This window comes from Crocuta crocuta, unplaced genomic scaffold (genome assembly GCF_008692635.1).
Source record: "Crocuta crocuta isolate KB4526 unplaced genomic scaffold, BGI_CrCroc_1.0 scaffold31, whole genome shotgun sequence".
In the NCBI taxonomy this organism is placed as follows: domain Eukaryota; kingdom Metazoa; phylum Chordata; class Mammalia; order Carnivora; family Hyaenidae; genus Crocuta; species Crocuta crocuta.
In genome coordinates, this window is record NW_027528362.1 from 12,709,978 (window position 1) to 12,732,185 (window position 22,208).

The 22,208-nt window shown below is 55.4% G+C and overlaps 1 protein-coding gene across 1 annotated transcript in view; it reads left to right on the forward strand.

Moving 5' to 3' along the window:
* The first annotated feature begins 151 nt into the window (after positions 1-151).
* The window catches only part of COL4A2 (collagen type IV alpha 2 chain), a 162,884-nt gene continuing 140,827 nt past the window's right edge, over positions 152-22,208 (forward strand). The window contains exons 1-2 of the mRNA XM_077754005.1: positions 152-349; positions 471-525. Of these exons, the coding sequence (XP_077610131.1) occupies positions 306-349; positions 471-525 (99 nt within the window). The 5' untranslated portion in view covers positions 152-305. The remainder of the gene's footprint in view (positions 350-470; positions 526-22,208) is intronic.

Here is a 22,208-nt window from a genome sequence, read left to right on the forward strand (position 1 = left end):
CGAGACCCGGGCGGCGGGCTGGGAAGTCGGGGCGCCCGGAGCAGGCGAGGGGCCGCGCGCGCTTCCTCTGAAGCGGAGCGGGGCGCGGGGCGGCCGCGGCGAGGCAGCGCCGAGCAGGGCCTAAGTGCAGGGCTCCCCCTCTTTCCGCCTGGTCTCGGGGCGGCTCTCTGGCACCCCTGCGGGGACGCGCCCCGCTGTCCCGGGGGCCGCGACGCTCCGTCCCCAGCCCCTGCTAAACCCGCTTTGTCTCGCGCCCCCCAGGCTAGGACGGACCGAGCGGCGCCCGCGGTGGCCGGACCGGGAGCATGGACAGACCCCGGAGCCTGGCGCCCAGCCCTGCCCTGCGGCGGTAAGCGACTTTCCCCGCGGCCGCGTGGGTCCTGCGCGCCGGGGCCCTTGCGGGTGACCCGGGACGTGCGCGCCGAGCCGGCCCCGCTCACGGCGCTCTTCCTCCCTCCCTCCCCATCCAGGTGGCTGCTGCTGGGGGCAGTGACCGTGGGGCTCCTGGCCCAGAGCGTCCTCGCGGTAAGTCCTGGGGCCCGTTCGTGGGCTTTGATTCGCCGACAACAGAGCAGCGGGGGCACAGAGTGGCCTCAGCAGAAGGCAGTCCATGCGTGCTCACCTGAGTGTGTGTGTGTGTGTGTGTGTGTGTGTGCGCGCGCGCGCGCGCGCGCGGCCGTGACCCAGCCCCGGTTCCTAGAGAGCCGGCTTTCCCCGGAGAACTCGAGTTTGCCTGCCCTTGGGGTCCCCACTTCTGCCGTGTGCGTTACAGGCCGGGTCCTCCCACCGAAGCCAGTAACTTAAAAAGTAGCCTGCGGCAGCGTCTCCTGAGCGCAACCGTGGCTTCTGGAGGGGAGACTGTGCGGGGGGCGCCCGGGTACCAGGAGAAACGTGTGTGCGGACCTGGGAAGGGGGTCCAGATACCGTCCTTGGCAGAGAGTTTTCTCCTGCCTCTAAATGAGAGGCTTTGGGAGAGTGGGCGGGGCGAGGGGGGAGCGAGACAAGAGTGTCGTACTTCGTCGTCGTCGTCACCGTGCCGGGGACAATGGCAGTTTTCCCCGGTCTGAGTCCGGCCCGGGAACTGGGCAGCGAAGGTGCTGAGGGGGTGCCAGGGTGGGCATTGCCCTGGAGACTGCAGACGGGATTCTGTACATTGGGTTTAAGTAGCTGGAGCCACTTTTGACCGGGCTTGACAGAACCGGGCCAAGAGCCACAGGGTGGCCCGGTTGGTGGTCCCTTCTGCGGTGGACACAGATGTCCCAAGTGGGACAGAGGCGGGGGCTTGCTGAGCTCCCCCCAGCCCTCCCTGCGCTCTAACAGAGTTCCTGGCCTTCGAGTGACTGCGGGCTCCCTGTGTGGGCAGAGCGCACACAGGACCCTGGGAAGCTGCCTTCATGGTTTGGTTGAAGTTGTGTTACTTGCATCGACTGTCCTCGTGTAAAACAAACAAGGGTTTTAAAGGCAGTGAGCGAAAAAGTGCTCCCCCAGCTTGGAAAGAAACTTTAGCTCCGCTTTTCTGCCTTCTGCTCCAGTCCTGGCCCCAGCCTGGGACGTCAGAGGTGAAGTCCGTAGACTTTCACCAGAACATTGCAGGCCAGAGTTTTCTTAAAGCCCAAGTCTGTCTCTTCTCCGTCTCCGCGTGTTCTGGCAGATGAAGATGAAAGCCTAGATAGTGGAGCCACGGAGTCCTGTGGCCCTTGGGCACACCTGCAGGTAGGACTTGGCCCACAGCTATGAGTCAGAGCGGCTGACTCCCTCTCGAAGGTGGAGGAGGGCCTAGAATGGCCAGCCCTGAATCGCGCTGAGAGCATGTGCCTGGTGTGCTCTCTCCACACCCCTTGGCCACAAAACCACTTTAGTAATACTCGGGGTTTCTTCCTGGGGATGGTGGTGAAAGTGTCATGAGTCTTCCATGGTGCTGATCCTAACACTGGTGGGAAAGGCTCCAAGTCTGAAGATGGGACCACTATACGGAGCTCTCCCTGGTCCCGCAGATCCTGAGCCCGGGGGGTCCAGACTTAGAACGGGAAGAGAGTATTCCCCGCCTGTTACAGAGGCAGGCGCCCACCCCCGTGCCCTCCTCCAGAACCGCTTAGATGCAGCTCGCTCCCCTGAGTGTCTGCCCTCCCACTCACAGATGAGACTGAGAGCATTTACTGTCTGGCTGCACTTCCCGGAGTGGGTGCCTTGGACCCCTCCACCCACCCGGGAGGCTGGGTCACTCCAAATCTAGATCTTCTGGTCAGACTTCCCGGGGTGGAGCCTAGAAGTCTGGCTTCTACTTGATGCCCCAGTTTGGGAGCCCCTGAATTAGAGCATTGGGTAGGGAGACAGTTGGCATCACTTGCCACTTGGAGTCATTTTACTAGAGGCTTATGGGTACACAGTCTTCAACAGATAGGTAACTTATACTCAACATTGGATCTTCTACTTATTAACTTCTTATTGACCTCTGGCTTTAATAGGTATCACCTCGATCCTTAACTGCATCCATTAAGAAATCTGCCTTATCTGTGGCAAGGTCATCTCCTCCCCTATTGTCTGCTAGGCTCAAGGACCCTTGTCTCATTGCCCGTTTGTGACAAGGACTCTTCCCCGGGGTAGGCAAGGTCAGAAAAAAGGGGCTGCTTGTCATAGCTGGAAGAGCTTTGTAGCAGAAGCAGCTGAAAGTGGTTGTCAAAGAGAATAGACAACTATTTATTGACTACTTCTTCTGTGCCTACTTGTGGGCCGTCTAGGCCTCATGCGAAACACGTCTACCTGAGTAGGTAACTATTATTACCTCTGTTTTACAGATGAGAAAACAGAGGCACAAAGTGTTTAGACGGCTTGCTCAAGGTCTCCCTTTGTCAGTGCTGATGTGGGGTTTGAACCCAGACAGCTGCCCACTCAGTGACCCGGGATCAGACTGTAGTTCAGTGGTGGGGACGCTCCTGAGGTTCAGTATGTGAGCCCTCTGCTTCTGCTTTCTCTTCGCTCTTGACCGTGACGAAGAGTGAAGCCCACCGCCCGGGTTCTGGAAAGGGAAGTGTCGCTCCTTCCCCACTGCCCCACTGGAAGGCGTGGGAGCCCAGAGCTAAGGCCGTCCGTCAGATGGACGGACCCCCGCGCAGTGGCCTGGAGCAAGTGCCTGAGGCATCTGCCCGGCTCCTGGGGGGGATGGTTCCTGCCGAGGGGCCTTTGTAGAGACTTGAAAGCCCTGCTGCAGCCTGTGCTGAGCATTGTTACTTATCTCGAGAGATTGGGCAGCAGCCTTGAAGATCTAAGAGACCAGTCTGGTGTGAATCTGGGGGGAAGAGAATTCCAGAGAACAAAGGCCTTCCCTGAGATCAGATCTGCTGTGGGCCAGGCTGACTCCATGGCCTGGGCTGGGGAGGGGCCGCAGGGGATAGGTTCCCTCCGGAGTCAGGGTGCAGCCAGGGGGGCCTGGAGGTGCAGGTGCTGTGCGCCCCAGGAAGCGCTGGGGTCCACACTGCCTTCAGCACCAGCTTCAACCTCCAGGGCCCCTTCCAGGGCTCCAAGCCCTGGAAAGTTCACGCAATGCTCCCGCCAGCAGCCATACCTTTCCCCCGGCCTTGCAAAAAAAAGCAATATCCTCTGAGGTTTTCCCCTCCCCTTTGGTGTGTCGGTCCTGAGATGTCGCCAGTGGGGACACAGGAATCCAGGAGGCGCTTCTTTCCCGGAATTCCCTAGAGCACCGGTCTCGATGTTGGAAATCTGGGCCCCTGAGAAGAAGGGAAATAGCACAGCTCTGTTTGTGGAAAAACAGGCAGGAAGCGTGGACCCCGCTCTCTGGAGGCCAGGAAAGCCGACCTCCCCAGGTGGCTGGCGTGACTCAGCCACAGGGAGTGACAGGAGGGACTTGTCATAGCGTCGCAGAACTGAAGGCATCACCAAGGGTGGGCGTGGGGACAGCCCTCGCACCGTCCATGGCGTGGTTCAGAGCCAGAGAGCAAGAAAGTGAAAAGTTTGAGAGTAGACAATGAACACGTGGCTAAAACAGTAAACGTGAAAAGATGGTCTTTCTGAAAAGAGGATTAAAAAAAAACAACTAGACTAACCAAACAGCAGAGACAATGTGAGGGGGAAGCAGAGCCTTCGGCGTTGGGTCTGATGGCGACAAAACGGGGCTGTGGTGACGCAAGGCGGGTTTAGAGCATCTGCTCTTTTCCTCCGAGACGGAGCACTGGTCTGTGATGGGGAAGCTCTGGTGACAGGGCCGTGGCTGCGTCCTGCAGTGTCTGCGGGGGTCGGGGGACGTCATCACCGCCGCTGAGGGCTGCAGGTGGAGTGCGGAGCCCCGGCCTCGGCTGCTTCGGCTTGTAAACCAGGCGGTCTGTGCAGGGGCTGGTGGCGCCCCAGGCTTGGGGGCGGCAGAGACAGACGTGCTGCTCCAGGGTGTGACTTGAAAATAAATAGACTGGGGCGCCTGGGGGCTCAGTTGGTTGGGCGTCCGACTTCGGCTAAGGTCATGATCTCGCACTTTGTGGGTTCAAGCCCCACGTCGGGCTCTGTGCTGACAGCTCAGGGCCTGGAGCCTGCTTAGGATGCTGTGTCTCCCTCTCTCTCTCTCTCTCTCTGTCTCTCTCTCTCTCTCTGCCCCTCCCCCACACGCTCACACATCCCCCCCCAAAAAAAACATAAGTTAAAATCTTAAAAAGTTAAAAAAAATAGATATACTGCATTAGGCTTTTTATCTTCATGGTGTGAGAAGCTTCTGGAATCCAGTGAACGGTACAGGCAGGTTTTTGGTGGTTACCTCTTGCCCTGGAGGCCGAACCCTCAGTTAAGGAGACTGGGCCAGATAAAGGCCTAAGTGATGCACTAACCCTGATGTCAGTGGCTTCACCGAATGAGTGAATGAAAGAGGGGGTGTCTGATCTTAGGGGGACCCCACACGTGTCTCCAGTCCCATCCACGCGGTCAGGGAGTGGAGATCAAGGGAAGCCGCAGCCCCAGCAGTGCCCCTGCAAGCTCGGCCCCACCCGCCAGCTACGGGCTCCCCATGCTGGGTGCCCCTCCTCCCAGCGCCCGGCCGGGCTCCTGGTGCCCAGGGAGCCCTCTTGGGCTGTGCTCCGATGCTGTGAGGGACGCTGCCTTTTGAAGCAACAGGTTCTTTTGTAAATAGGCCCCCCTAAGTTCGGCGTGGTGTCCTGGACTGAATCTTGGAAGAGAGAAAGAACGTTAGTGGAAAAACCGGCAAAAGCCTCACAGCGTCTGTAGTTAACGCGCTCATGTTACTTCGTCGTTCTGACAAAATGAAGACGTAGAGACGTCGCGTCCTCATTCTTGACGAAGGCTCTGCAGGGACCCTCTGCGCTGTCCGTGCAGATGGGAATGTGTCCGAGCCAGCGCCTGCTCGCGGAGGCCCCGGAGCAGCCCCGCGGGGCCTGCACGTGTCTGGGGACGCTGAGAAGCAGGTCTCCAGCTAGCGGGTGTGGGCGGCAGGAGGGAAGTACTGTTCCCGTCTTCTCTCTACTGGGCTAAGGACGAAAGGTGCCTGTGTGTGCTTGGAGGACTAGCAGAGGCCGCCCCTCCCTGGCACGGAGCGACTGTGCCCCTCCCTTGGGTGGACGGGGGAGGGGAGGAGGCACCCCGATGCAGTTTCCACCGCGCGGCCTGTGGTTGGGGCTCCGAGCTTGAGCCACGGTGGCCTCCCTCTCCTTGACTGACTGCCCGGGGACGACGCGGCTCTGGTTCTTTCCAGACCCCGTGGCAGAACAGGCTGGCACGATGGCGCCGCTCTCCCAAAGCCACTGGACGTCGCTGCCTCACACGCTGGCCCTTGCTGCTCCGTCCGGCCGCGTCTGTAGGCCCGTAGGCATGTGTGCNTGGGAAGGCGGCTCTGCCCGGGGCGGCCGGGGCCCTGGAGCCCCGCCTGTGCAGGTGCCCTGCCTCGCCAGCGGCCTCGTGATAGAGCTTGGAGTGCCACAGGCCACATCCCCAAGTGGCCACACCTTCCACCCCAGTCATGGGCTGCGGGGAAAAGGCCAGGAGCTAGGATGGCCAGTGGCCAGCGGCTGTCACCTCACACATTAGCCTCTGTCACCACCCTGCAGGGACAGAGCAGCCCCTGGGCTCCGGCCCTGGCCAGTTCTGCTTTGTGGCTTCCTGCACACCCTGTCTCCTCGCCGTAGCCCATGGCCTCGGCACACAGAAGACACCCTGTCCCCTTGCCCAAGACACAGAGGTCAGCAGGCCTGCGCCCACCTGGCTGGAGCCTCTGTCCCTTGGAAGTGAGACCCATTTAGGGGTCTAATTAAAGTGCCCTCTCAGACTGCCAGGACTTACAATATCATTAGAGATTAATGACCTTAGGGGCGCCTGGATGCCACAGTCAATTGAGTGTCCGACCCTTGGTTTCTGCTCAGGTCACGATCCCAGGGTCGTAGGATCGACCCTGCGTTGGGCTGCATGCTGAGCAGGGAGCCTGCTTGGGATTCTCCCCTCTCTCTGCCCCTTTCCTGCTCTCCCTCTCTCTCTCTCAAATAATAAAATTTAAAAAGATACTAATGATTTTAAATCATCCTCTGTAACACACGTAGACAGCAAACATTTGTCCGCACTCATCCTCGATGTAAGTGCTGCTGGAATCCAACATTTAGGGTGCATTTAGTCTCTCTCCGGGATTTGTGCACTGCTCCATCGTTTGCTCCAGGGCCTGAAACACAGTAGGCCTTCAATAGAATGTTCTAGAAATGAGTGAGGATGTGGTTATTTGAAAGTCTTCAAACACACATTTTGGATGAGAAATACAGTCATAGAACAAGAATAAGAGATTAGATTAGAATGTAGCTTTTCTCACTGTGGGACTTTCCCCCCCCCCCCCCACTACACCNTAGAGCTGGCCGAGCATGATGCTGGAGCATCATGGACCGTTGATCTGTCCGTGAAGGCTTTGCGTTTTTTCCTAGGGATCGTTTCAGCCCCACCCATAAAATTCCTATTTTGCTGCTTTTGCCCAGTTCGGTGATCTCCCATGGGGGAGCTACAGAAGAATGGCTGTTATTGAATTCCATGCACTAATTTTCTGGTACCTGGTAGAAATGCTGTAACAATATGTTTGTCTGTGTGTTGAGCATGTGGGCCCCATGAGAACAGAGAGGCTGATGAGCAGTGGCTGTGCAATAACCACACACTGGCAGGAAGGAGGGACTCAGGAAACCGGCCAGTGCCATGGGCCCTACTGGGCACACCTCCCTCCCTCTCTCCCCGCACCCAGCGGCCCCTGCTCCAGGTTGGAGAGAGGGAAGGGGGCTCCTGGGAGGGCTTGTGGGGTCTCCTAGGATCAGAAATCAGAAAGAGGAAATCCGGAAGATGCTTCTAAAGTTCCAGAACCCCCAGGAACAACTAAAATATCCCCGAGACACAGCAACTCCTGCCTGCTGGTCACATCGGTGCCGGGAACTGAGCTAAGCCACCAACACACAGTCCCTGCTAAATGCCCACAGCGCTGCGATTACCCCACTTTACGGGTGTGCAGACTGAGGCACACCCAGGTGAGGGCACTTGTCGTGGCCAATAAGCAGGGAGGCTTGGAGCAGGTCCAGGGCTTGCTCATCCCAAAGCCTCTGCTCACAACCACTGAGCTAGGCTGACAAGTCCCTAGTCATAGAATATGAGCACATATGCAAGATACATAAAGCGTGGGGCACATAAGTATACGTATGTCTATATGTGGGAAATATATGTATATGTTATTTGTCTATATAGAGCATAGATAGATGATAGATGTAGGTGCTAGCTGCACAGAGGTGCTAGAGACAGATTAGATACAGACATAGATTGATGATGGGTAGATAGATGGACTGATAGATAGATTATGGACGTAGATGATAGATTATAGAGAAAGAGAGACAGATAGGTAAATAGGTAGGTGGATGATGGGTGGAGATAGATGATAGATGGAAAGATCATAGAGAGATATGAAGATGAGAGGAACAGAGAACGGTGGAGCTTATGCGTGCCCACACACATGGCCCTGGAAGCCCCTGGCTCCTTCCCCACGAGGGCTGCCCAGGCGCAGGGGGCGGCATGACTGTCTGCAGGGAGTTGTCAGGCAGACCTGCTCTGTTTGGGGACCCCCTGCAGGGAGGCCGGCCTGTGCGTGTAGGTGACTGAGTGGCTCCTGAACTCCTGGAAACAGACCAGACAGGTGGCAGTCCGGACAGGGTGACCCAGAGAGGCCCGAGTGGGCAACGGGGAGTCCCATCCACAGGCAGAGCCCCTGGAAGTCTCTTTCTCCAGGTCCCTTTGGAGATTCCAGGCTGGGGAGGCGTGTGATGACAGCTGTGTAAAGCGGGGAGGGACACAAAAGCGCGGCGTTATGTCGAGCGGATGAGGAAGCTGTTGGGCAAGCCCTAACTTGGAGAAAGGCTTACCGAAACCTCCTAGGGAGTGGGAGCCCCTCCCCAAATTACGATGACTGCGCAGAGACCCCTCGGACACCGGTGGAATGAGGCCAGGGTCCATTTTTCCTGGGCGGCGCATTCCCTCCTGGTGGGGTCTGCTTTCAGGGCAGTGTTCTCGTCCTGGCCTTCTGCACCGAGTTGCCCACAGGCCGGCTGGCAGGCGGGCGGGGTCCATCATGCAGAGCTCGAGCATCTGGGTTTTGGGGCAGTGACACTGGAGAGGAGAAGCCACTTCTCTCTGAGCCTTTTCCTCTGGGTGGGACGGGACTGGGAACCATGGTACGAGGTCACGGCGAGATGGTTTCAGTGCCCTTCATTCACCGCCTGAATGGGTTGGACTCTTCCAGGAACCGTTATGTACATGAACCCTCCCGGGGCTCACGTCCGGGCCCAGAGTGAGACAGGCCAGGAGCAGCGGGTAGGGGTGTTCAGCGAGCACTGCGTGTGGCTATGGGGGGCAAGGCGGAGGGGAGCTGTCCACTGTCTGAATCACGTTTGAAGTTGAATATGCCACCCGGGATGTCCACACTCAGGGAGGAAGCTCCCTGTGGGGGACGGAGTTTCTCTCTCCTTTGACTGGTAGGCTTTACAGTACATCAGATTCACACGGTCATGGTCGTCAGCAAACCCCGTAGAAGGCCCACTCGAGACCTAGAGCCGGGGTCCGTTCCACGGAACGTGGAAGAAAGGGCGGGACTGTGGCGTCGGTTTTCGTAGAGTAAGGCTGGCTTGGGTCTTGAGTTTAAATGGTGTCCTGCTGCGTCCTGGCTGCGTGACTTTGGGCAAAGCTACTGAGCCTTCAAGCTTTAGCTGCTTTTCTAAAACTGGAATAAAAATAGTTCTACCTCGTGAGTGTGCCCTCCAAGAGAAAGAAGAAATTGCATAGAAAGATCTTAGCAATTTTAGCCTTGTAGGGCTTGGTAAATGCTGGCCAATGGCTACCAGGTTTTAGGATTTTTTTTAAATTAGGGGCGCCTGGGTGGCTCAGTCGTTTAAGTGTCTGACTTCGGCTCAGGTCATGATCTCATGGTTTGTGGGTTCGAGCCCCGTGTGGAGCTCTGTGTTGACAGCTCAGAGCCTGGAGCCTGTTTCAGATTCTGTGTTTCCCTCTCTCTGCCCCTCCCCTGCTCACTCACTCTATCTCTGTCTCTCGCTCTCACTCTTGCTCTCTCTCAAAATTAAATATACATTAAAAAATTTTTTAACTAAATGTGGGTCTTCATCCTCAAAACATAAAAACTTGAAGCCACAGAGAGAGAGTTCAAGTGCTATGAGAATGCAGGGACAGCTTTGCAGGCCTCGCCGCCCACACAAGAGGCTCTCTGCCTGGGGCCTCCGAGGCAGAGGTCTGGGTCCTGCCCAGCTCACACACGGGGACAGGGGGGAGGTGGGACGGGACGCCAGGCCCGCAGGGCTGAGGCTTGCTGGAGGCTCACATCCTCTGCACTGGAGTAAGGTTCATATCCTCTGCACTGAGACCCCGCTGTGTTCACACAGCCTGGTGGGCAGCACCCGCGCCCCCCACAAGCGACCCATGGACATCAGAAGGCTCACAGGGCGACTCAGACACACGGGCATCTTCCCAAAGCCTTTGGACGGCTGTTTCCATTTTCTGGACTTTTGAGAAATGTCAGCAAAGGAAAGAATTTTAATTTTAATTAACGTTAGGTCAAGGTGTAACTAAATTATTTCCAGAACAAATGGAAAGACTTACAAAGAACATTTTGTTCAAATAATTCTGGGACCCAAGTATAATTTAACAAAGCAAGAAAACTCCAGAGATTTGGGTTTGGCAAAGCCGCATAGAAAATACCCAGAAAATCCGAGGATAGGGTTTCTCTCTTAGAAGAGCAGGGAGACCCCCCCCCTCCCATCCCCCATCATTTCCTGGCAGGGCGGACAGGACATTCATACCGACCTGCTTCCTCCTCGGCGCCCAGGTGAGGAAGGCCAGTGGGCGGAAGGTTCCAGTTGGGAATTCCAGGGAGGAAACCCACCTCCTTCCCTTTCTTCCTTACTTGGCCATTGTCCTTACATTGTCCCAACTGTAACGACCTTGCGGGGGACAAAGCAGCACCAAGTTGGGCCCAGATCCTCTCCTTCCTCTCTGGACACCACCTTGGTTTCCTGCTTATTCCTACCAGGCTTTGTGGGCACCCCCCAACCCCCCACCAGACAATCTTATTTCAGACAGGATTTCCGTCATCTTAGTCACCGGCTTTTATGGTCCAGCCTCCTCTTTCTGTCGCCAAAGAAGGAATGTTAACAGCAAAGAGTCCTAAATGATTTGTCGATCTGACGCCGATATGGGGGGACATCAGGTTTTGTGTGTGCTGAGCAACACCAAGACACCAGGGGTCGGAAGAATAAATGCGTTTCTCCTTGGGTCTTGCCTACAGCGAGCCTTCGGCTGCCAGCCTTGCCCGTCATTAAACTGCAAAAAGGCAAACACATTCATTTTGATTGCATTTCTAAGAAGCTGCAGAGTTTAAACAAAAATGACAATGGTAGCAAAAATCCTTTGTGTTTAAAATGAAGGCTCATAAATGCTGACATTTCCTGGTCTGGTTCCCTCAGGCACGACAAGAAGCATTTCCTGGGGCTTTGAAGGAGCACCAGTCCTCGCCTCCTCCCGCAGGGTTCTGGAAAGAACCTTAGCTGCTCCGTTATAGGAATGAGGCGGGGAAATGTCAGATATGCTCTTGATTGAAATGGAACCTTCCCGAATCCCTGGGCTCCAGCTGCCTGCACAGGGCAGGAAATGTGCACGGAACAAGCAAATTCAGTCCTTCAGGCCTCCGGTCCCTGGAAGGAGAGCCCATGCCGGCTCCCTGTCCCCAAGGGCCCGTGGCGGCAGTACCAGTGGTAACAGCAAATCGCTCGTCTGCTTTTCCATTGACTTGTTCTTGCCAGGAGAGGAGAGGAGAGACAAAAATGTTCCTCTCCCAATTCACATCAGTGGAGTCCAATCAAGGGGAAAAGAGTAAGATTTCTCTCTCTTATTTTAAGTTAACATACTTATTTTGAGACAGAGAGAGAGCAAGAAGCGAGAGGGGCAGAAGGAGAAAGGGAGAGAGAGAATCTCAAGTGGGCTCCAAGTTGTCAGGGCAGAGCCCAACTTGGGGCTCGAACTCCCAAACCATGAGATCATGACCTGAACCAAGATCAAGGGTAAGACGTTTAACCTGCTGAGCCACCCAGGCGCCCCTATAATGTATCTTTATAAATTCTAATTTGCTTTTTCATCCATGCTCCAAAATTTCTCCACCAAGCTCCTGTGCTCTCCTAGACCTAAAACTTTGCTCACAGCGGGTCTCGCATCAGTTATGTGCTTGTGCACCATGTGCCTCTGGGACCTGAGCCCGGCAGGGCGTTGGGATTTGGGGGGAACTTGTATAACTCCCCTACTCTGCGTGATCTGCTCTGGGCTGGGGCCAGACATCCTCGTTTCCACCTCTGGATTAAGCCGCAGGCCTCACCCTGGGCTGGAGAATGTTCCAGAATGCTGGAACCCACCCCCCTCCACCCATCCACCCCCAGGGACATTGGGATTTATAACAGGTCCTAAGAAGACTAAAGGAATTCCAGAGCCCATGCAGAGACTGACTTTGCCCTGTGAGACCAAGGCAATTTGCTCTGCTCCCCAGAAGCCTGGTCCTCCCATTCTGGGCTCTCAACCCGCTGAGGGCAGCCCCCATCCTGGGGACGTCCCACCCAGCACGCACCCGATGGGTGCAGTCCACACTGCGTCTGAGCAACCCCTGTGCTCTTTGCTCTCCAGCCCGAGCAGTTTGTTATCTGCTCCTCCCCTGGTGGGAATTCAATGCACCAGAAATAAATGACTCACTTTACTCCAAAGGGGGAGGGCGTACGATTAGTCAGGCTCACTCCTGATTTTTCTTGGATCCAGAAAGTCCTTACCTAAGAGGTACAAGCAGATAAGAATAGTACTGACTCCTGTCTAGAAGTTCTAGAACATGGAACGGACAGACGCCGATACTTCAGATGACTGGAAAGTTGGTTTTCTCGGAACAAGTCTAACCCAGAGCTGTCCGCTTCTGTTTGTGTGAAAACAGGACAGCAAAGCCCGAGCAGGGTCTCAAAGGAAAATAAGTTTATTTAAAAGAAGAAACACAAATATTTCATCGCCTCTTTCTCCTTGCTGCAGTATCTTTAACAAATCTGTTTTCTTCCAGTGCTTGAGTTAAGGACAAAGGAGTGTTTATTCAGGGAACATTTCTGCCTTCATGGTGGTTTTTCTTCCTCATTGGGTTTAATTAACTAAAGTCCGTAAGAATAAACAGAGGAAAAAAGGCAGACTTGGTGAGGTTTCTTTTATTTAATTCCTCATGTAAAAAACAAAAAAGTATTTTCAATCTTTATTCTTTCTCAGCATTTTATGTGTTAAAAGTTAGATGGGGGCGCCTGGGTGGCTCAGTCGGTTAAGCGTCCGACTTCAGCTCAGGTCATGATCTCATGGGTTGTGGGTTCGAGCCCCGCGTCGGGCTCTGTGCTGACAGCTCAGAGCCTGGAGCCTGTTTCAGATTCTGTGTCTCCCTCTCTCCCTGCCCCTCCCCTGCTTTCGCTGTCTCTATCTCTCTCTCAAAAATAAATAAGTCATTAAAAAAAAGTTTTAAAAAAAAGCTAGATAAATTTCTTGAAATAAGAAATAAGATTTTTTTTTTTACAAATAGTTTATTGTCAAGTTAGTTTCCACATAACACCCAGTGCTCATCCCCACAAGTGCCCTCCTCCATGCCCATCCCCCCTACNATAAGATCTTGATACACGATTCACACATCACACACGTCACAAACATGTTTGTAAACTATTTGAAAACAGTCAGTATACATAGTGCAAACGTGTGTTGATTCTTCCGCACTGTTTCTGTTTTAACTGTGGCCTGATACGCACAGCCCAAACTTTACCACCTCCGCCATTCTCAGGGGTATGGTCAGTGGCACTCTGCACACTCCCAGAGCGGTGCAGACCCACCACCTCTGTCTCCAGAACGTTCTCCCCTCCCCATTGTGAAGCTCTGGCCCCGCAATGCGGTAACTCCCCCCTCCCCGCCTCCCCCCCTGCCATCTGCTCTCGGTGTTGTGAGCAGGACCTCACGTGAGGGAACGACACAGCCCACACCCTCCTGGGCCTGGCTTGTGTCACACGGTGACGTCCTCGGGCTTCACCCTCTGTGTGGCCAGTGTCGGAACCCCGTCCCTCGTGAGGCTGAAGAGCGCCCCCGTGCTCTGTAACGTGTACCCCGTCAGAGCCCCGTGCTGTCGTCTAGGCTGGTAGCCCCGTGGCCGAGGTCGGACTCAGAGGAAGTGACTCACGGCTCCGGACAAAGGGGCGAGCGGGCCGGTGCGCCTCTGACTCACAGGCCCGGGCCTTCCACGCGGCCGGCTCCCGGTGGCCCCTCTCCTCCAGCCGCGTGGCCCGCTTTCTGGCCCTTGTTGGCAGCGCCCTGACGGCGTGGGCCGTGGGCCGTGCGGGCGGCGGTCCCCTCCAGGCCCGGCTGCGCAGGTGACAGTGCTCGTGGGTACGGCCCGGGAGAGCTGCCCCCGGCAGCTGGAGCAGGGAGGCTGTCTCCAGGGGACAGCGGTCAGGACGTCACACGCCACCAAGGCCAGAGCTTCGTCCAGGGTCACCTGACTGCAGGCCCCTGGCCCCTCTCTCCGTGCAGCACTGGGCCCAGACGTGGTGGGCAGGAGGCGCCAGGACGTGGAGCAGCGGGGACACGGAGCCTGAGTCCCTCTCACCCGTGTCCGCCTCCGTCACTGCAGGGCACTCTGGGCTCCCCGAGGGCCCAAGGCACGGGTCGTCCCCGGCACGGCCCGCACAGACGTGCTGGAGGATTTTATTAAGTGAATGTGGCGTTTAGCCGTCGCGTAGGAAGCTTAACATATTTAAGAGTTCCACACTCAGGAGGCTGGTGACGTGATCAGAAGGCTCCCGGCCACCCAGGGTAGGTCAGCGGAGTAGGAGGGAGGAGACCCAGACACAGGTGGGAAGAAAGGTGGCCTTGGGGCGCCGGGAGGCTCAGTCGCTTAAGGCCCGACTCTTGGTTTCAGCTCAGGTCATGATCTCACGGTTTGTGAGTTCGAGCCCCGAGTTGGGCTCTGTGCAGACAGCATGGAACCTGCTTTGGATTCTCTCTCTCCCTCTCTCTGCCCTTCCCTGACTCGTGCTTTCTCTTGCTATCAAAATAAATAATTTTTTGGAGATTTATTCATTTTTAAGAGAGAGACAGAGCGAAAGCAAGGGAGGGGCAGAGAGAGGAGACACAGAATCTGAAGCAGCTTCAGGCTCTGAGGGATCAGCACAGAGCCCATCGCGGGGCTCGAACCCACAAATAGTAAGGTCATGACGCTCAACCGACTGAGCCACCCAGGCACCCCCCAAAATAAATAAACTTTAAAAAAATTTTTTTTAAAAAAGGTGGCCTTACTGTCNCCCAGCCCCCCTTCCCATCGCTGCCCCCCCGCTGAACCACCCCTCCGTCTCAGGGAAGGTGCGGCCCTAGAAACCGTGGCCAGTCCACTGAGGTCTGCGGCCCGCTGGCTGCTCCGGGGTCTCCAGTTCTTCCCCTGTGGTTGGGGGGCTGTGAGCAGGCCGCGACCCGACGCCTGGGGGGAGGGGGGCGGCCACCTGCCCTGAGAAGGTGCCCAATGTTGGCATGAGGGTGCCTGGCCGGCATTTTGCTGTGTGCTGTTTTTCCTTCCTGAGTTAGCAGTACCAAGTATAGACCTTCAATTCTGGCTCCTCTGCCACCGCGAAGCCTGGTTTTGAGATGCGGGCGGGTCAGAGGGGCTGGGGGTCAGCCGGGGGTCCCCCTCACGGACAGAGCAGCCTGGCACAGGCGGTCCGGGCGCCGTCTGTGATCGCCTCCGCGGTGCTCGAGGGAGGAGGGCACGCAGACGTGCAGGAAGGACATCGTAGAGGAAGGAGGCCCTCCCCCTCCCGCCGGAACCCGGGCATGACCCCGGGAGCCCTGTGAGGCCAGGGGCCGGGGCCGGGTGTCCCGAGCCCCCGGTGCCCAGTGCAGGGCTGAGCGTGGTGCCTGGGCTCCGAGTCAAGGACAGACAGGCGGAAGAAAGTGGGAAAGACAGGAGTCCCGGTCAGATGGGACCCGGAGCGTTTGGGGGACTTTGTGTTCAGAATCACGGCACAAATGCTAAGGTTCAGTGCCAAGGGCACGTCCCTCAGACACACACAGCCGAGGTCAGCCACCGGGAGCTCCTCTGGCGCTGGCTTCACTGAACTCAGATCACCGTGTAAAAAGCCGCTGGGCTGGACAGACGTTGGCTTATCTGCAGTCAAGCTCATGAAAAAGATGCTCCGGCGGCAAGACACAGAGCCAGCCTGCTTTGCGGCATGCGCTGCTTTGTCTTGGGCGCCAGGCCCAAGGGGGAGGCAGGCATGTGGCCAGTGAGCGGTCTGTGGGCCGAGGTGAACTTTTCCTTCAGGGCACAAGCTGGCCAGTGGCCTCCTTTGTGCTTCCAGAAACTAGGCTCTGGGGTCTGTCAAGGGTAAGAGTGCAGAAAACAGACCAGTGACCAAACCACATAGTCCATTGGAATGGTCGGGGGGCCATCATTCAAAGCCGCCCACCGACCAGCCCAAGTCACAAGTCCCTCTCTGCTGGGCCCATGACAGTGAGGTTGTGGAGGGGGAGGGGACTTGCCCGAGAGGGCACCTTCTCCTATAAATGCTGATGGCCGACAAGGGGTCAGCAGGAGGTGATGCACCGGAAGGATCCTCGATCCTGGTCGGGCCCGAAGAGCTGGGCCAGAGAACTGTGTGCAGGCTCCAAATTTGATCCGGAAGTTTGGGACCCAGCAGGTCTGGGGACGAGGTGCCATATTTCTAGCCTGCTCCCAGAGTGCGGGGTGCAGCTGCCCCAGGACCACGGTTTGAGTGGGAGGACCTGGAAGATGTCTCCAGAGCCGTGAGATTCTGCCTTCCCCTTGGATAGTGGCTTCCCGATCACTGATCGCATGTATGACCCGGGCTCGCGTGCCCCCCAGACTGTCGTACCCGGCGTCTGAAACATTACAGGCACCAGCCTATGCTCGCCTGTGCCCGCGAGATTGGAAAGGCACGGACTCAAAAAACATCATCTCATCTGCTGTTCTCTGCAAAGGTTGAGGAATTTCTCTCTTGGCACACACACACACAAAAAGAGGCATTTTATCTCTTGACCCGCAGGCCCCGGGCCCCTGCAGTCCTGCCCCCTGCCCGAGGCAGGCCTGACCCTGAGCTGGCAGAACAGCTGTGGGAGGGCGGGGCGGGGAAGGGGCCCGACGGCCCGCTTCGAGGGAACAGGCCCCTCTCCGGAAAAGCGGGTCTTCCTCGTTTGAAAAAGTTTGGAAAAGCGTCACCAGAGGTTCACAGCGCGAGCAGAAACCAGCACATTCCTGGAGAACTGTTTAGAGACAGCTGCTGGAAACAGAAAACAAGCCTCCTGCTTCAGACAGGGCTTATTGGACGCCTGTTTCCCTTTGAAATGAAGCTGCAGGCGCAGCCCCCCACCCCCACCCCCGTTATCTTTCTAGATTGTTCAAGGCAGCTCTGCTTCTCATGCAGTGACACTTGATTTTCCCTAGCGATGGTCAGTCATGCGTTTGAGCGTCTCTGGTTAAAGCATCTATCAAACAGCGTCCTCTGGAAAATTCCATGTAAGATAACCACATATTAGAGATAAAAGCAAAGATTAAGTTCTTGGAGGCAGACGTCTCATGTAAATGTCTGCAGGGGAAATGGTTCTGGAAGATGAGTGGCTCGAGGTGGAGACTGCTTGCTTGGAATGAGGGCCAGGGCAGCGCGGTCCCCACCCCCGGACCTCCCCCCTCCTGCAGACCCCTCGCTCCGGCCGGCTGCCCTCTGTCCTCCGAGGTACAGGATCCGTACTTTGGCTTCTCTGCGGAGGAGGAAGGGGAACGTGCTGAATGCGCCCGTCCCAAAGCCTCATCTTCCCTCACTTGCTTAGAACGTAAAACTCTGCCCATCCCCCGAGGTGAGCATCTATGACCTCGGAGCCGCGCCCCATCCGTCAGGAGCCATGACCTTGGGCAAGATCTTTAGTTTCTTGAGACCTCTGTTCCCTTCTGTGTGAGGTGAGCTCACACTCCTCCCTCCCCGGGCTGCTCCACGGACCAAATTCCACAGCGCGGGTGGAACGCTGAACGTGGGCCTCCAGGATGGGCACCCCACACGTGCGGCGATTCCTCTACCCTGGTCACCACGTGCACCGGGGCGTGTCCCCTCCTCATGTCTCTCCCTGGTGACAACCCGGTTCCCTTGCCCCTCCACACCCCAGAGTCATGGAGCCTTGGCAGGAAAGTTCTAGAAGTTTTTGTGTCCAGGTAGCTCCTTCAACAGCCACAGGAAGTGTTTTAGGTGGGCCTTTGGTAGACAAGAGTCGTTTGATTTTCACTGACCCCATGTGCATGGTCCCCCTTTGGGGCTCCTGTGGCTTTAATGACGGAGGTCACACAGAGAGGGCCACAGGCCACACCAGCCTCTTCCTCAGGCCCGGGGCTTCCCATCACACCACGCGGGTCCATCTGTCTCCTTACTCTTACTGCGTTGGGTCGTGCCCGGTGGGATCTGTCTCCGTCCAGCTCTAGAATCCCCGTCTCTCCCTGATTGTCAGCCTGTTAATGGCAACGTGAGAATAACAGCGTGTCAGCCCGACTGTTGAGTTACTGCTCAAAAATCCACGAAACTCACAGTCGCAGACGGCAGCTCCTAAGTCAGCTGGAAAGCTTGACCAGTTTGCAACCCAAGACACTTGACCGTGATGGACAGTAAGCTTGGGCTCAAGGTGCAGCTTTGTTCGGTGTCCCCCACACTTGCCCTCAGAATTTGAAGCCACATCACTTTATCACTGGTAGAGCTGCAGCTCTGTCGCCCCTGCTGTCTTCCTGCACGTGCACCCCGCCCACCACGTCTGCGGCCCCTCCCCCGCTCGGCTGCCCTCCTTCCAAAGGGCCCCCGTTTCGGCCTCCCGCTGTGGCTTGCCCTCGGAAGGGCCCCTGGCCGTCCACGCCTTGGCTCCACCAGCTGAGGTCGGACGAGGTCCCTTCCCTCCGCCTCTGGCTCGCCGCCTTGCTCAGGGCCTCACCTAGCCCGGGGCTCAGCATGGATTGAGGACAGACTTGTCCCCGCGTCACTGACTGCGGTGAATCACAGCCAGAAACAACTGCCACATCATGCGGCCACCCAGCCGCACGTCCCCATCTGCGCACGTCCGTCCCAAGGTCAACATGAGCCCCCATTTGACACTTGAGTCTTGTCATCAAAGACCAGGAATTAAGAGGGACCCCCGTAGACAGCTGCAGGTGATTTTTTTTTTAATTTTTTAGTGTTTTTTATTTATTTCTGAGAGAGAGAGAGAGACAGAATCCGAAGCAGCTCCATGCTCTGAGCTGTCAGCACAGAGCCCGAAATGGGGCTCGAACCCACGACCCATGAGATCATGACCTGAGCCAAAGTTGGACCCTTAACCGACCGAGCCACCCAGGTGCCCCTAGCTGCAGGTGATTTTTAAGTGCGTGTCTTTTCACACTTGGTGAGCTGGCGATGGGGTGTCGGCTGAAAAACCGGGGAGTCCAGCTTGAAGCGGTTGGCACGCTGATCGCAGAGGGCGTCCGTTCCGTGGGCGTCACCAAAGCTCTGAAATCCTCCCGACAGAAGGGACACCCGCTGGGACCCACGCCCAGCTAATCCTGTTTTCAGAGTTAGCTAAGACCCTTGTTTCAAGTGAACTTTTAGTGTTTGGCCATCATCTTTTTTTAACTCACCCTTATAAACAACGTCATGACCAGAAACAGCTTTTCTTGGTCACATACACCACACGATTAACTTCCCAGAGACTTAGTGAAGTCTAAATAGATTTCTGTAATCGTTTCCTGAAATTTTATGTGTGGAACAGAGTCAGTATGCTGTGACTGTTAGGTGATGAATCTATAATCTAGACTATAAATCGTGTACCACATACCTCAGTAATTGATCATAATAATTATGATTTTGTCTTCAGTTAACCGTAGGCCGGAAGGGTTCTTCGGTTAATATGAAGACTCTTAAAAAGTCAATCGAGATGCTTAAAAAGTCAATCTGCCTAGGAAAACCAATCTCCTTCAGGCCCTTCTGACGTGCTCATTTACACGCACGAAATATTCCGTCCCCGGTCAGTGTGACAACCCTCCCTCCCGGAGGGGCTGTGCCTGAGGGCCGAGGCCACTCAGCCCAACTGCTGATGTGTCGCTTCAACATCAGGACGATTTTGTTTCTCTTTGCAAAATTCCCCAGCTCAGACATTTTTTTCCTTCAATCTAATCCTTCCACAATTAAATGAAATTAGTCAAATTTCTCTCTCCGGCTTGACATTGAGGAAGAGCCAGACGCGGCCTATTGAGTTTGCTGAAGCAAGTGGGCAGACGCTAGGATCCGCCTGTTAAGCATTTTCTTCTCTTTCTCTGTTACATTCCTTCGTGTAAATAAAACACTGGACTTGCAGAAGGAACTGAAGGTGCAGACATGTTGAGCTCAGTGTGCTAGCAGCATGTTGGATTAAGTTTTGGATTAATTAATTGGTTTAATTAAATGATTCTCCCTTGTGAAGGATGGTACATGAGGACGTTTGTCCGTGGAGAGTTTATCCACAAAAGCTGCAAAAGCGCAGAGGCAGGTTGGACATGAGGGACCACCAACTGGCCCGAACTTCTCTTAAAGATGAGGAGCCTGAAGCCCAGAGAGGGCTTCACCCATGGACCGGCACACAGCTGGTTCCCTGCGGAGTTGAGAACCTGAGCCCTGGTCCAGTGTCAACCTTAATAGATGGATGCTGTCATCTAATTTCAGTAATTAAGTCATTTTACATATTAGATCATTTTTTGAGTAAATTACATGATTCACTGTTTTTAAAGGCGTATTTTGGAAATGGTGAACGGAACGTCCAGGCCACACCAAAACCCATGGATCTTCCTAGAACTACGTCATGGAACAAAGTCCGTTCTTCTCTGAGACCCCGTATGGCCAGTGTGAATTCTTCTAGTTTAGCACAATGTACATAAAGTCAAGGAGATAGGTAACATGCTAATCTGAACAAAATGCCAGAGTAAATTAAGTAGAGAAACTCAGACCTTGAAACAAGTCACTTATTTAATCCCTGTGGTATCAGATTTTGTAAAGGCTAGTGGTTTAAAAGATACACGACACTTGAAACAATGTAAGGCACCACCCCGTTTAATCCTCTCTTACTCTGTGCACATCTAATAACAATACCCCTGTCTGACATCACCTTGACTCAACCTGGACTTTGATTTCTTGAAGCTAGAAAGCCTGAATTCCTGAGAATGCCTCAATTCGAGAATCCAGAAAGCGGAGTTGTGACTCATGGCACAGCAGGGCTTTGTCAGAAGTCCTAGACAATGGTGAGGACGTGAGGAAGGGGCGGCTTTGGGATGGGTGGTGCGAGAGGGAGAGGGTAGATCGGCCCGCGGGGGGCGGGGCCAGCTCCGTGGCCCTGCGTACAATAGGAAAGCCCGTCCCCTCGACCTCGTTGCTGATACTTTATGTTTGTCATAGTCCTTTGTACGGGTCCAAGCAAAGTGTCATAGCCGTTATCTCCCTTAATCCTGAGAGCAGTCTTGTCAGTAGATGGGACAGGTGCAGTCATACCTATTCACAGCCAAAGAGGGAGCACGGAGGGATTCGGCAGCACGCCAGTGCCGCTAGGGTGAGGTAGGGCTGGTGTCAGGACCCTTCTATTTCCTGAAAGGTTTGTCCCACGCGAGTTATTACAGATCCATGTAGCTCCATGGACACTCCCATTTGGACGTCTCACAGCCCAGGAGGGAAATGGGGGCCTATTGTAACAGCCACGACGTTGGCAGGGGAAGAGCCACGCGCAGTCACTTCCCAGGTACGCCTGCAAAGCGCGTAACTGCACAGTGAGAGCAGGAAGCCCAAGAATACTGTGCCCCGAAGCCACCTTGTCATCTCCTTCCGTGGCACAACCGAACATGACAGAGCATTACGTATATCGCCTTGAGTTGCCAAACCAACTCTGCGTTGTATTTTGTTCTTCTGTGAATGTGAATTACTCTTTTTAAGAGCCAGGGGCACTGGGATCATCTTTAATGAAATGCGATGGGCAGTGCGTGTCGCCATGAGAAGTGTCAAGGCGTCCCATGGCCCCTTTAACCGAGACTGGAACTTGATTTTGTTTTGCAAGTCACTCTCACAGCTGCATGACTTCATCTCAAGCAAGCTAAATAAAGGAATTTTCAGTATTATAACGGTCACTAAGCAGACAACTGACGTGTCAGCGTTTAGAAGGGGTAAGGTTTCAGGGCGAGCATGGAAAGATACTGCTGTAACCCGGCGTTTTACTTGGGTGGCTTCGTCGTGTAGGTGGGTGGCGAGCTGGAATGGAGCTGGGAAGCCTTGGAGCGGCTTGGGGTGGAGAGGGGGCAAGGCCATGCCAGAGCCTTCCCAGCCAGGATGTCAGCCTGAAGGGGCCAAATCCCCTGAAATCTGTTGAGACCCCTCGTCTGCCTGTTCACAGTCCATGTAAGCAACTCTGAGAACTGGCTAAACCCTCCTCAGGCCAATATTTCTGGGATTCTCTTATGGTTCAAAGCAAAGCACGTATCTTTGTTTTTCCAGGTTCCCGTTACGGGATGTCCACCTTCTTCCTGAAACCCTTCCCGAGGTGCGGGGTCCCCAGCCCTGTGGCAGAGGGGCCCCCCAGGCTGCGCCGTATAGGGACCATACAGGGAGAGGGCT